The 13774-nt window shown below is 35.9% G+C and overlaps 1 protein-coding gene across 5 annotated transcripts in view; it reads right to left on the bottom strand.

The window, feature by feature from the left end:
• The window catches only part of LOC105448349 (peripheral plasma membrane protein CASK-like), a 95444-nt gene that overhangs the window by 47172 nt on the left and 34498 nt on the right, over positions 1-13774 (bottom strand). For 4 of the 5 annotated variants that reach the window (XM_011686869.1, XM_011686868.1, XM_011686870.1 and 1 more), the window contains one exon: positions 11485-11664. In XM_011686869.1, coding sequence (XP_011685171.1) covers positions 11485-11664 — 180 coding nt within the window. Of the gene's footprint in view, positions 1-11243; positions 11665-13774 lie in introns of those variants that run through there. The other variant, XM_011686871.1, reaches the window with a different exon arrangement.

The raw sequence follows: 13774 nt of genomic DNA, 5'->3' as shown, positions 1-13774 counted from the left end.
TCGTCAGGCTGGGAAGTATCGAATTATTCTGAAAAAAGGGACGTTACCAGAAGCTACAGGATTTCCCGTGCATTTACATACGAATCCAATCTCGGCACAATATGCAATATCGTCCTCCGTCAACTGCCAGGTCTTCGTTTCGCCACACATCCTTCCCATCCCACTTCCGCGCATATGACGTTAGTCATATTGATTCACGAATCGACACACATACATCTAACTTACTTCCCAGAAAAAGGAAGTCCCTTCTTCGAAATCTGTACGCCGCTGTATATGCCGTTGCATAGAATCATATTCCGATTACATATTCAGTTACTAGTATCATCGAATCTAAGATGTAATTGGTCTGCCAATTAAAAAGTCCTCTGCGAGACATCATTCCCTATTTCCGCGTATAGCAACGAAATATTTCGCATCACAATTCTTGTCGTACCGACTGAACTTTCGTACTAGTTTTGTTTTTGATTGAACGCGTTGGAACAATGCCGGCCAATCCTGTCGAGATGAATGCCAAGTTTCAACGATAAAGTTTCAAGTCGAGCGAGAAATTTTCTTTCTAGACATTGGATATTGCACCTCGGTGCTAGCGTTACAACTATACATGTATCATCCTTCACAACAAATGTCCGGAGTTCACGCCACCAAATCTCGACGATTTAAGCGCCATCAACTTTAATTTCATGTAATTGATTGAACTCACTGGCCATTGCTATTATTAAATCGATATAATTCATTACGGGATAATGCAACATCAATTATAGACGGTATTAATTGCTACTATTAGCAACCCATGATAATATTAAAGTAAGTAGTCCATCTATACACAATAAATAATTGCGTTTATGTCATAAGTGTACGACTGTATTTTAACATATAATAAATGTTTGGATAATTTAAGCGCGAATTTGACGTCATTGACATAACTCGATACAAAAGCTTCCGGCCACAAATTCATTAGATCTACAATAACATGTGCGTTTGATAATAAATGAAAATCAGAGAAATTTCAAAATATGTGACATTTTAACTGTAATTTCTATCCTGTAAATTGAGCAAAAATAGCAACGCCTGAAGGATAGCAAGAATACTTCCCAAGGTCGAACAAAAAAGTTTTTTCAGTCTTACAAACGAGATCCTAAAATATTCTTTTCTATACTCTGGAGTACGATAAAGAAAGTGCGTAAATTTGATGGAATAAGTACAACGAGAATCTGTGGAAGAATCCAAGGAACTAAGAACGTTGAGAGAAGAGCGCGGGGAGATGGGTCTGATAAGTGCAAAATTGCCGAAGGGAGAGAGATAGAAAGCCGCTTAAGAAGAGATTTGCATTGTGTGTGTTGGTCTCTCGTTCTCCTACATCAACGATTCCATCAATCTACCACACACACAAACATACACAGACACACACTAACCTACACAAACACACACGTTCTTTAAATTTGCGCTTCCTTTCCATTCTCAAAAATCTGCCACTCTCCATGCATTCCACCTTGCCGCCATTAGTCATCCGCCCACACCCTCGCATCTCCCTATACAAAATCCAATCAATGCACTAGCGTGCAGGAGCGCTAGAATTGTGCAAAATTCTTCGCACTTTTTACTTCCACGAGACAAAAGAGTCCGACGAAGAAATTATTTTGTTACTTCATCATTCATTTTAGATCGCGTTTTATGATACTTTATTTACTTATTCAATTTTGTTCGCATAGTTTATTCATTTTGTTAATATTCAGTAATTTTTATTAGTTTTATTTAGCTCTATACGTTACACGCAGTATTGTTTTATTTGTCATCAATTATCCGGGATTTGCATTCGACCAAAAATTATTGGGGAACATTATGCAGAATTTTTGTCTCAAAAATTATATTTTTCTTATAAATATATTTTTTTCATTTAAAAAAAAGTAACATATAGCAATAAAACAAAATGTTTAAACTTGCCATGAAGCAAAACACGAAGCAGGAATATTTATGAAAGAAATAAAACACGTCAGGCATGAAGTGGATTTTCTATCTAGAAAACGAAAATATATGTTATTCTTCGTTAATAAAGATTTACTTTCGAAAATATATTGCCTATTACGTGTGAGCGAGTTTTATCCCGCTTTCCGACACGCTTGGTTCACTATGCATAGCGTTTTTGACGTGCCACTTAATTTGCCAGAGAAATGATAGCAGAAAACAAAGAACACTAATAACTGGGTAAAACGCAACTTAACTTTAAAAATACAGGATTCGGGTCGATGGGAGTTAGAAGCTGTCTTGCTCTATCATGCGAACGCGGCGACAGAGAAGAGAACTCATCAGACTAAAGATGCTGCGCGTTATACAGTTGGCTAACCACACGGCGAACTTCGGCTGTAGGTAATTGGCATTTCCGGACAATCGCAAAGTTTTAGGTATTACAATTCGTAGAGGTAAAAACAACCCTTTGTTGAAAAGGATCTAACGATAAGATGCATTTACGTAGGAAATGTAATTCAAATTATTTATCTCCGTTACCATAGTAATTTATCACAATAATTAACAACATAATACAAGTTATTTATTTTCTACATTCGTATTAATTTGTATATACATTTAATTGTAGCAGCTAAGTAATAAATAAAAAATAAAGACATATGATAATAAAATAGATGTAACTCAATAAAATATGTTTCGATTACGACATAAATTATAAATTATTTAATATTAGAAATTCAAAATGTTTTCGACAAATTAATCGACAAACATATTATTAAGATACGTTTTTAAATTCTGAGATCTGTATTTTAGCAAAAAAATATAATTTAAAATTTAATTGTACACATTGTACTTTTTATTTGAGAAAAATCGATTCCAACGCATACTTCTCCAATTATAAAAAATATGATAAAATTAAATCCTGTGCATTGCACATTTTCAATGTCAAAAATAATGGTTTATTAAAGTATTGAAATATTAGAGACATACATTGCGTTACTTCAATTTTATTGATTCGATTTTCGATGGGCTTTGTTAATAGTAGTAACGACTGCAATAGTATCTAGTTTGTACCAAAGAAGATAAATTCGAGCGCGACAATTCCGACATGCGTACGATATATACATGTGTGTGTATATATATGCGATTCACGTTTTATACACTTGCGTGCGACCGTGCCAACTCGGCACGTTTCGCCGGAACCAAATTGCAAAAATCTGTCTCGCCGATGTCGGTGACACCGGGTGTGATTCCCTTCAGACAGAACAGTGCGATAAAATCGAACCGCCCTACTGCTTAGTAAAAATAAATCAATTATAACGAGGACAAGCACAATTTGGTGAAGTAACGATCGAAGGAAATCAACGTAGCGAGATGGGTGGACGAATATGATTAGACTGTTTGAGGAAGCCGCAAAATTATTGGTTTTCGTTCAGCGAAGATTTCTACCGCGATCAAATTTATCAACGGCCGCGGCGACCACCGGCGGCTAACGAAACGTCGGCAAGATTGCTGCCACCAGCGACACGGACAGATAACTTCATTTGTACACTGGTTGAAGCAGTTTGCCGACGACGGAAAAACGTATGTCGTACTTGTCCGTTTGTGCTAGTTGGAAAAATGGCACGCATGGATTTTTACGAAGCTTTGCATGAATGTCACAATGATGGAATGTCAAGCGGATTGACACTGTTTGACATTTTATGAAATAGGCAAATGGCAAAATGGGAGGAAGATAACGTGATATTTTTCATTGAGCACGTTCAAAATAGCTTTAATTTATTATAATCTATTTTGTTCTCATTTCAATACATTGTATATTTTTTCCACAAAAAACGTGCGAGAGACAAAAATAATCTCGACGATAAGTAAGAAAAATCTATTAATATAGAAATGTAAACTCCGTAGAAGTCAAACATACGTTAATATAATATAATATGATATAATTAAATACTATATATATATATATATATATTGATATCAATATCCATTAGTATAAATAATTATTAAGCAAAAAGATACATATCTAAATATATTCAGTTATCATTCATTCATACGTGTGCGTTATAATCAATACTCTCTTTTACAGTATATAAATAAAATAACTTTGTAAGTTTGTTAAAAATAGAGCTATAATGAAATCAACGTCCCAGAAAAGTTAATCTTTCAAGTTATGCCAAAGGTTACAATATATATTATAAAGGACAGTTTCTAAGTAAACTAAATAATTATTATTAGGCAAATCTTTATAAAAAAATCTTTACAAAAAAAAAGATAAGAAAACTCATAAGTTTGTACGCCATCATCTTTTTCCCATTTGTACATATAATGCACGCCACGCGTGAGCGAGTTACGAAACGGATGTCACGCAAATCCCCTCGAGATATCAATAGTTTCACTTAAACTCCACGAGAGAGGCAAACAAATTGTATATCAAAAGACTCAAGTCAAACATCAAATCAAGCTAAATATGATTATGAATAAAATCGCGATATTACTAATAAGAAACAATGTGTCAGCTGATGCTCAGTCAATCGATTGGCGATCAAACTATTCGATTATCAAGCAACTATTATAGGAGCGATCTATAGGAGCGGGATTCCTGACGCGAGGTCAGCATCATGGTCGTGAATGGGGAGGATCAGCAGCCGCATAAGCCGCGATCAGCTCCAATCTACGACGCGATGTATTTTCGGAGAGTCGTTCACTAAGATGGAGGAGTGACGTAACGCACGATTGAGACGGAGGGTTGATCTGCACCGTCGTGGCACTCTCGCGCGCGGTACCGGAGCAGAGCACCAAGGTATATCACTAGAGTAAAACACACAGAAGCCGCCGCGCGCGCTTGCGATTAGCCGGCGCGGCGCCGCGAGTATAGTGGAGGGTACCGTTACGCTCGCGAGAGGTCGGGTCGGGGATGACTACACTACTGCCTGTTTACGGATCGCGCGCGGCCGCGACGCGAGCACCTCCTCCGCGACTACCCTTCGCGCGCGTTTTGCGACCACCACGTCGCGGCGGCGGCGGCGGCGGCGGCGGCGGCGGCGACGGCGGCGGTGGCGGCGATCGCGCGGGCCGCGCCAAGCAAGACACGTCGTCACACGTCCTCGGGTCGCGTCAACGATGAGCGATCCACCGCCACCTCCACGTGCTGCGCAAGCACGATCGGCTTGCGGCGAGTCCACGGACGTCGTCGTCGTCAACGGAGAACCTGTATGTGTGTGGAGCAGAGGGGTGCGGAACGCGTCGCTCGCGATCTACGTTCTGCGGCATACTAGCTCTCCTGCCCTGACGCCCGCCGCCCACCCCCCCGGCTCCAGCAACCCCTCCCGCGACCCTTTCGGGGGCCACCCGCCCCGTACGTCAGATCCTTCCTTTCGCCCTCCACCACGGCTCGCTAGCGGCACGAAGCGCCATGCCACCCCCGCATCGGACCGACGCGCGACCGTTTCGCAGTACCGTCAGCGCCGGTAGCTGCCACCACCGGACGGGGTTGCGTACGCCGCCGGACGATACGGCGCCAATCAATCGTGATCCAGTTTCAAGCCCGGCGGATACTTTCTTCCGGCTCGCGCCGCTCGTTCAACTGCCCAAGTGGATCTTGCGAGAGGTATTAGCACTCAGGGGAACATTTCCGCTTTTACAGACTTACTTTTCTAGTGCTTGATAATACCCTCGGTTTTGTGATATATGAAGTGAACTAAATCTAAAGAATGATGATCTTTGCTATATTTAAGAAATAAATTTCTCAGTTTGCACATAAGTTCTATCTTTTGCATCCCCATTACTTTTTGCGCGAAACAAATTAATTCAGAATTAGCATAAAAGGATTATTCTAATGTTATTACGTCGGTGATACGCGAATACCGTGTAGAATCAATACGTATGAATACTATGAAATCCTTACAATATTTGTAATCCCTTTCTTCAGTCATACTTTCTACCATATTTCTGACGTATTTTCTACTGATAACATAGAGTTAGTAAACCTCTTATAAAATAGTTTCTAAAATTTCGAAAGAATATTTAAATATAAAATTGTCGCAGGTTATTATTTTGTATCTGAGTGTTTTCATTTTCTTGCCGTGTACCGAGAATTGATTAAACACTTTTTCAATTAAAATAATAGTCAGGCTTAAAAGAGTATTAAAATTGTAACATTAATAACAAGATACAAATTTATATATATATATATATAAATTAATTAATCTAGTAATTTAATTAAAATAAATGTAAAAATACGCAAAATTTTTTAAATAAATATTTATACATTTAAAAATCGTTCGGAAAATATCATATTTCCTTAAAGATTTTAAATAAACATACGATATTATTCTATATATTTTCGTTGTATAGGATCAAATACCACCACCAATCAAATCAAATACCATCACCAATATAATAGCATATTTTAGAAATGCATTAAAATCATGAAAATCTTAATATAAAGATACTGTAATTACAATTTTTTCATAAATTTTTAAGACATAAATAATCGAAGATGCCCAATATTATCTTTATTATGAATATAGAGAATTATAAATACATAAATGTTCCGAAAGAATTTTTTTATATATTATACATTATATATTATACATTATTTTTATATATTATACATTATTTCAGAATTAATCAGTCATTACATATTAGTATTAAAATACTGGATAATATAATATGATATGATAAAATACGTGACAAAAAAATTCTTAATGAACAATTTTCATCATTCCAACTATAAATCTTAATAATGCATTTTCTAACAATACAAGTAAAAATATATATATTTATATTAATTTAAATACAGTACATAAGAAATTTCTTCGAATATAAAATATTTCAATGTAATATAAATGACTAATTAACCTTGGAATAAATTCCAACAAATTCAAATTTCTATATATTATAATAATTAAAAGTCAAGAAAAATACTTCAATGTTTTAAATTATTTTTTAGTATTCCTTATTTTTATCTCATTTGTATAAGATATAATTTTTACAAATGCATTCATTGTCTCAAAATTAATAATAAAAAGTAATCTAGCACTCACCGGCGCCGCGGCGCAGCAGCAGAGTTAGTACAAACATTCGATCTGCAAAATACAAATATATTCAAATGATAATTCAATTATAATTAAATAATTAATATTTTAAAAAATAATTATTAGATGCGCGTTTAAGTTTTTATTGATGCTTTAAATAAGTATATAATAAAAGAATAATGTAGCGTTTAATATTCTATTAAATATGAACTTTTATAAAACTTCTGATATAAATAAAGATGTGTGTATAGGACAAAAATAATAAAATAATAGATTAATAAACTACTCACCGTAGAGTTGCTCTGCCGTTGCCCGACGCCTCCGCGGGCCTATACTCTCTAAGAGGTTAGGTTAGATTCCACTGTTGCTCCTGGTTGCTCCTCCACTTGCACAACGCTCACTCGCGAAAACACGGTTAATTACATTTGCACGATACTTTGAACTTTCGATGTTAATCGCTCGCGGCACGTATTGTATTATATCGTGAAGGAAGTACAATGCGAAGGAAGCAAGTCTGCGCGGAACTACACGATCCGTTCGACACGCACGCAAGTTTCGCAAATTATGGCGCAACGAAAGAATCTCTCGGGGAAACTTTAGTTCAAATCACCAATGTTCAGACACCGAATTCATGCTGCGCCGTCGTTAAGAAATAACAAGATACGGATAATTATGAATACATCCGCGTATCGTTTCAGGTTTTCGAACTGGAAACTGAATCTTGGCGAATCGACAGGATCGATAAGTTCAAAGTACCGTAGCTCTCAACTTTGCGACACGCTCGCGAAGGCGTCAATACTCAATCGTACGAACTGATCAACCGTGCGATCGCGGCAATCGTTGCTAATTGCCCGTAGACAATTCCGAAACGCGCGACGAAATACGCGCACGAAAATAAACAGCCCGCGCCGCGCCCCGGCCGCCCGTCCGGCCCGTTCAGCCGCCGGCGTGCGAATGGTAGCGCGGTGACCTTGCGTAAACAACTCGGCGCGCGCTCGCTCAGAGCGGCCAGTTAATGTTTTTGTGTACGGCCCGGCCCGCAATACGGTGTAATAACAACGAAGACCAAGGCCGCGTGCCAGTCGGAAAATATTTTCTCAAATCTATTCGCCGAATATACGTATTTCCTTTCGAATATCGAGAAATGATTTTTATCGCATATCGCGTTTCATACCGCGATAGATTCTTTCGCGTCGCTTAAAGCAATGATTTATTGCTTTGCTCCCTCAATCGAGAATTGAGATTTTTATAGAGAAAAGGATTAAATAATCTTTTTGTAACAATCAAAATTTGCTGCCGATAACAAAATTGTTAATATCAATTGATCGTTACAACGTATGTAGTACCAGAGTATCTACACGTGAAAGCCACTTTTATTTAATTCGCATCAGGTTTCAGGATGGAATTCTATTTATAATTTATATGTAAATACATACGTCGTATCATATATTCTGATTATATAGATATGCATGTATTCTGATTTTTTCCAATGTTTCGTATTACATTCTATTGAATGTATATTTTTCGTATTACAATACATACAAAATTACAGTGGAAATTTATCCGGAAATAAATTCCGATACAAATTATAAATCGCCTAAAGTGGAATTAAAAACTTGAAAAGAGTTAATTATATTTTTTTAAAAACTAGTAACAAATTGCTCGGCTAAGAAGCGTGATATTATTGGGCTACTTCGATTATCATTCAAAAAATTGAAATCTCGATTTTTTTATATTAGGATTTTCGACTTAAATTAATTTCTAAATTATAATATTGCACTGATTTTGAGAAACGTTTCGTGTGTGATCAATAAAAATTTATTGCATGGTTTCTCAATTAAAAAGAATATGTTATAAGCATCGTTTAGGTGCATAATTTATTACAATTTTTTCGTATGAATGTCGTTGTAATATATATGAATACATGTCTACAAGGTGTAAATCTTCAATGCATTTCATCAATCTTCACGGTTTCCCGGAACATTAAGTGCATACGTTAATTCTTTTCCTGAATGCTTGTCGTGACCGAATAAGTTGATGGATCAAGGGTTCTCGGTCTTTTTCTACCATGCATTTTAATGTATAGCCGTGCATGGATCAATCCTCTTACCATATTATTTCCCGTCTCAACGAAGCAACAAGTTCTACTTTCTCATGGATATCGATTAAATATAATATGTTTTCCTTTTCTCGGTTTACACGGCAGAAAAATTCTAATTTTAATTTTGCGTCAATTTTATATTTAATTACGAAATTGTATATAATGAAAGAAACTAACGTTTCTACTCTCTTTATTTAAGTATATTTATCAATGTCACAACTTACGTTCCATCGAAATTTAATATATATATATATAACGTCTTTGATATCTCCATAATAAACAATCAAATGTACGATTCAAAACGTGACACGATCATTAATAAACGCATTGCGTTATCTTTCCAAGATGTGTGGAGGGGAGAAAGTTGAATTCTAAAAATGAAGATTCTTCTCTAACACAGTTTTTTCGAACGTTTACAATCTACATCATTTCTCGCGGAAGAAACGAGAACAGCAGTTCCACCGAACCATTTAACGTATGTAATTAAATGCGCCAGACGCTCTTTTTATTTTTGCCCGTTCCACTTGTGTCGCTAATCGAAGTAGGGCGCCACATCGATTTTGACCGTATCCGGAACGCAGTGCCAAATATCACGTTAAAAGGGCACAGCCGGGTTCTCCATTTCTCGAGACGCCGATCTAAAATAGGACCAGACAGAAACGCGAAGACGAAGGCGGAGGCTTGCAAATAAGTAATGAGCATCTCGCGCCTCAAGGATAAAGATGAGATTAATACGACGCCTAGTAACGAGGATAGCTATCAGAATGTGCCACGGCCCGTTTAAATCCCCGTGTTCTCGATCTATCTCTCCGCGCTGTTCGCCCCTTTTCCCTACATTTATCTTACTCCCGCTATAATTCTTTCCTCCCTGCCACGCTTCCCGCCACGCTCGCAACAGCTACGGGATTTTTAACCGAGAATTTTAACGATCGACCTACATTTCCGCGCCCCATTTACGGTATATCCTACGGTAATGTCAAACACCGCGATAAATATGCTAGCGATCGTCACTGTGCGGACAAACAGCAATGGAAACGGCACGGTTAGACGATTATCGGGATACCACGTTGGAATATAGTTTGCGGAAAGTCGCCACACAAATCGCCCGATACCGATCGATCCTTTCGCGGATTTCACAGGCTATTTCTTCCACTCTTTCTCTCTCTTATATTTAGAAACCACCCAATATATCTCGCTGTCACATAAATGCATATTATAAGCGACACAAATATACATGTATATTTGTGCATATATTATTATAGATATATGCATAAAATTTTATGACATATGTCATTTAAAAAAATTACCGATACCATGTATAAATGTAGAATTGTGTAAAAAATACATATATATAATTTTAAATATGTACTACATATATGATAAAAAAACTGAATTCTCCATCTGTATAAGTTATTCATTTACCTTATAATAATAATCACTATAACGTAATTAAGAAATTTCAATAATATTTATCAGAATTAATTTACGAATACTATTTGTTTTATGTACAAAATATTCCATAACTATTTTCTATACTATTACATTATTGTGCATAATATAATAGTATAAAAAAAGATTAATCAAATCAAAATCATGATATAAAAACATCGTATCGATAACTTCTAAGTTACAATCAGTCAAAACTAATTATGATCTCGACATTTTCGTTTTTAATTAATTTTCAGAATATGTCGATAAAATATTATATAATGGTTACACTGTACTAATAGTACAGTGTAGCTTTTTTATCAATACTTACAGCTGTTCTTAAGAAATTACTTTGTACAATTCGAGCTGTAATTAATCTTCAATATTTCCTATTTTTAATTGAATTCATTCACGTGAGCAATGGAAAAATCGTTATTGATACACAATGTAAACGCGAATCAAGTCGCGCCTGATTACCGTTTACGCTTGGATTATTACAAACGCGACACAGTTCGTAGCTACCGATCGATTTAGCAATAACTGCTTGACGTAACAATGCAATCTCAAGCCATCATAATTTCCAACATATACAAAATATATTTAAAGCAAAAATTATTTGTTAGTAAGTGAATATAACGAATTTATATCACAAATTAATTTAAGCAAAAATTATTTGTTAGTAAGTGAATATAACGAATTTATATCACAAATTAATTTAAATTGATTTCTTTTTTTTTCATAAATTTCGGCAAATTTCTTAATAGTGTATCGCGTATTTTTCTTAAAATCGCATACATGTAAAATGATTATAAAATTTATATAAAATCTTCTTTTTAAATAGTAGATACTACGTCACTTAAAGTAAGTTAAGAGGACTAACTTTTGATAGAACGAAAGCAAGTCGTTAATGCCGTTCTGCATTAAGTTTTTAATTTTAAATCACAATGTACTTACCCTCATATGCGGCTGGACCAGTAATTCGTGAAGTTCTCGAAGATCGGCTCTATCGATATTTCGCACCGTCGAATGCTCTGCTTCCCGAAGGATCTCCTCAACATCACGAGCACGTTGGACCGCATCCGTTTGCGGTGCTCGATACGGCGCTGGTACACGACCTGAGATTCTATCATAAAGCTAGAAATCAGAAATATCAACATTAATATAAGTTTTCCGATTCCTTTTGTAATTGAATTGTTTCTTCATATTAGCACTTATGCAAGTTTAATCTCGCATTTATGTAACGAAAAGTAGTTATGTCATTATACATTTTCTGAAATATGATCGATTAAAAGTAAACAGTTGAAATATTTTATTTTATTTTAATTTATTAAAATACTTAAAAATATCGCATTTTAATAATTAACAAAAAAAAAAGATTAAAGCTATCTAATTGTGAGTATTCAAACTTTTCTGTGATATTTTTTCCTTTTCCCTCTCAATTTATTTTCAAGGTATATTCTTATAAAAACACAGCAAAAAAATCAATTTAAATCACATAAATATAACATAATAAAAATTGAATTCATTAAAAGAATTGAAAACTAAAATTATATTATTAGACGATATTGAGGTTGAAAATAGTTCGTAAGGGAATCCATGAGATGTCCTGATCATACAGCGAACGCGCTTAAATTTGCAGGGGCCGATGTCACTTAATTTATAGTATAAAATTTTAAATTTGCTAAACTTAAATCACCGGCAATGTTCCCTCTTATATTTTGCACGATCGAATTAATTTACTCACCAGGAGACCCGCGATTTCGAGCAGATCGCCGGCTAGCTCGGCATCGCCGAAGAACATCAACTGACAGAGATGCATCTCTGCTGCATAAACAGTGCACACAAGCCTCACCGGGCTAGGACCACGTGTGGCATGATCCTAGCACGTGGCTCGTACGGCCACGTGACACTTCAGGAACCACCGAAGAACAAGTTTACATTGGCACGCGTGTCACCGCGACAGTACGATCCTTCGATCGTGCGTGGCATGTTGTTTATCAGGACTCCACGGCAGCCATCTTGCTAGCCTGGAGGGTAGCGCTTGCGTGCTTTTCCTCGAAAGGAACGAGGGCGGGCAATCCGTTCCCGCGGGATATCCCGCAGGGGGCTACATTATCCCTCACGGTCGGGGAGGACCACTGAGGGAGTCGAGAATGGGTGGCTCCGCTCTCAGTGGAAAAGCTCAAGCTCTGCGGCGACGGGACTCAACCGCGCGAAAAGGGGGTGCCTGCCGATCCGGGCGAGTTGAAAGATAACAGTTCAAACATTGCGCAAGCGTTTCACGGAAAGGGGTTGAAACAGCCGTTATCCACCCTTGATAAGAAATAACTCATTCTGTTTTACCCTACGTACCATAAAGGCATTTTCTCTCCTTGCTATTTGCAATTGATTGCAGAAAATTTCGATGTTATGCAAAAATAAATGACGCGAAAATAACGTCAGACGTGAAGGAAAGCTTTATTACAAAATCATCTGTGAGATAACTATATGAACAAAAATTGCTTGAATAAATAAAACAGGTAGTTTTTCCGTTTAAAGAAATGTCAAATCAATTAAATGAATAATAATATTAATATAAAAGAGAGAGAGAGAGAGAAAAAGAGAGAATAAATCTACGCTAAAATATTATAAATTTAAAAACATTTTTTAAAATTTCTTTTTGGTCAAATTGCATACATCATCTTTTAAAAACAGAAAAGATAAATTCGCTAAATGTAACGAAAATAACGAAAATTATCATTTTCATAATAAAAACATTATTATAACGAGAGAGGAAGACTGTTAACAAACATTATTATATATTTAAAAAAATAATTATCAAACAGCAAATTTCCGAATTTACGCTAAATTAGAAACAGAAAGTTTGCTATCTGAGATCGCACGTTTCAATTTTTATCTCAATATTATGACGGAATCATAAAAAAAAGTTCCTGAAAATTTTTCAAAGCAATTTTTGTTTAAACAGATAAATTCTTTCATCTTTAACCTACACAGAATCAAGAATCAAATTACTGCTGATTAAGACTCGATCATAGTTACAGAAATTTGTACAAAATAATAATTGAACAAAAATATGATGAAACAATCGATTGCCGCACAGTCAGAAGAATTCACATTGTCTAATTAAACTTTTTGTTGAATATTTAAAGTTTTTGAGGAACACACATAACGACATTTTCGGAATGAATACGCGATAATTCACACATTTACAATTAAAGTGACATTTGTTTGGTAAGCGAAAAGT

Source organism: Wasmannia auropunctata, unplaced genomic scaffold (assembly GCF_000956235.1).
Source record: "Wasmannia auropunctata unplaced genomic scaffold, wasmannia.A_1.0 LD336088.1, whole genome shotgun sequence".
In the NCBI taxonomy this organism is placed as follows: domain Eukaryota; kingdom Metazoa; phylum Arthropoda; class Insecta; order Hymenoptera; family Formicidae; genus Wasmannia; species Wasmannia auropunctata.
The sequence above is the reverse complement of the archived record's forward strand: the minus strand, read 5'-3'. Positions and strand labels throughout refer to the sequence as shown.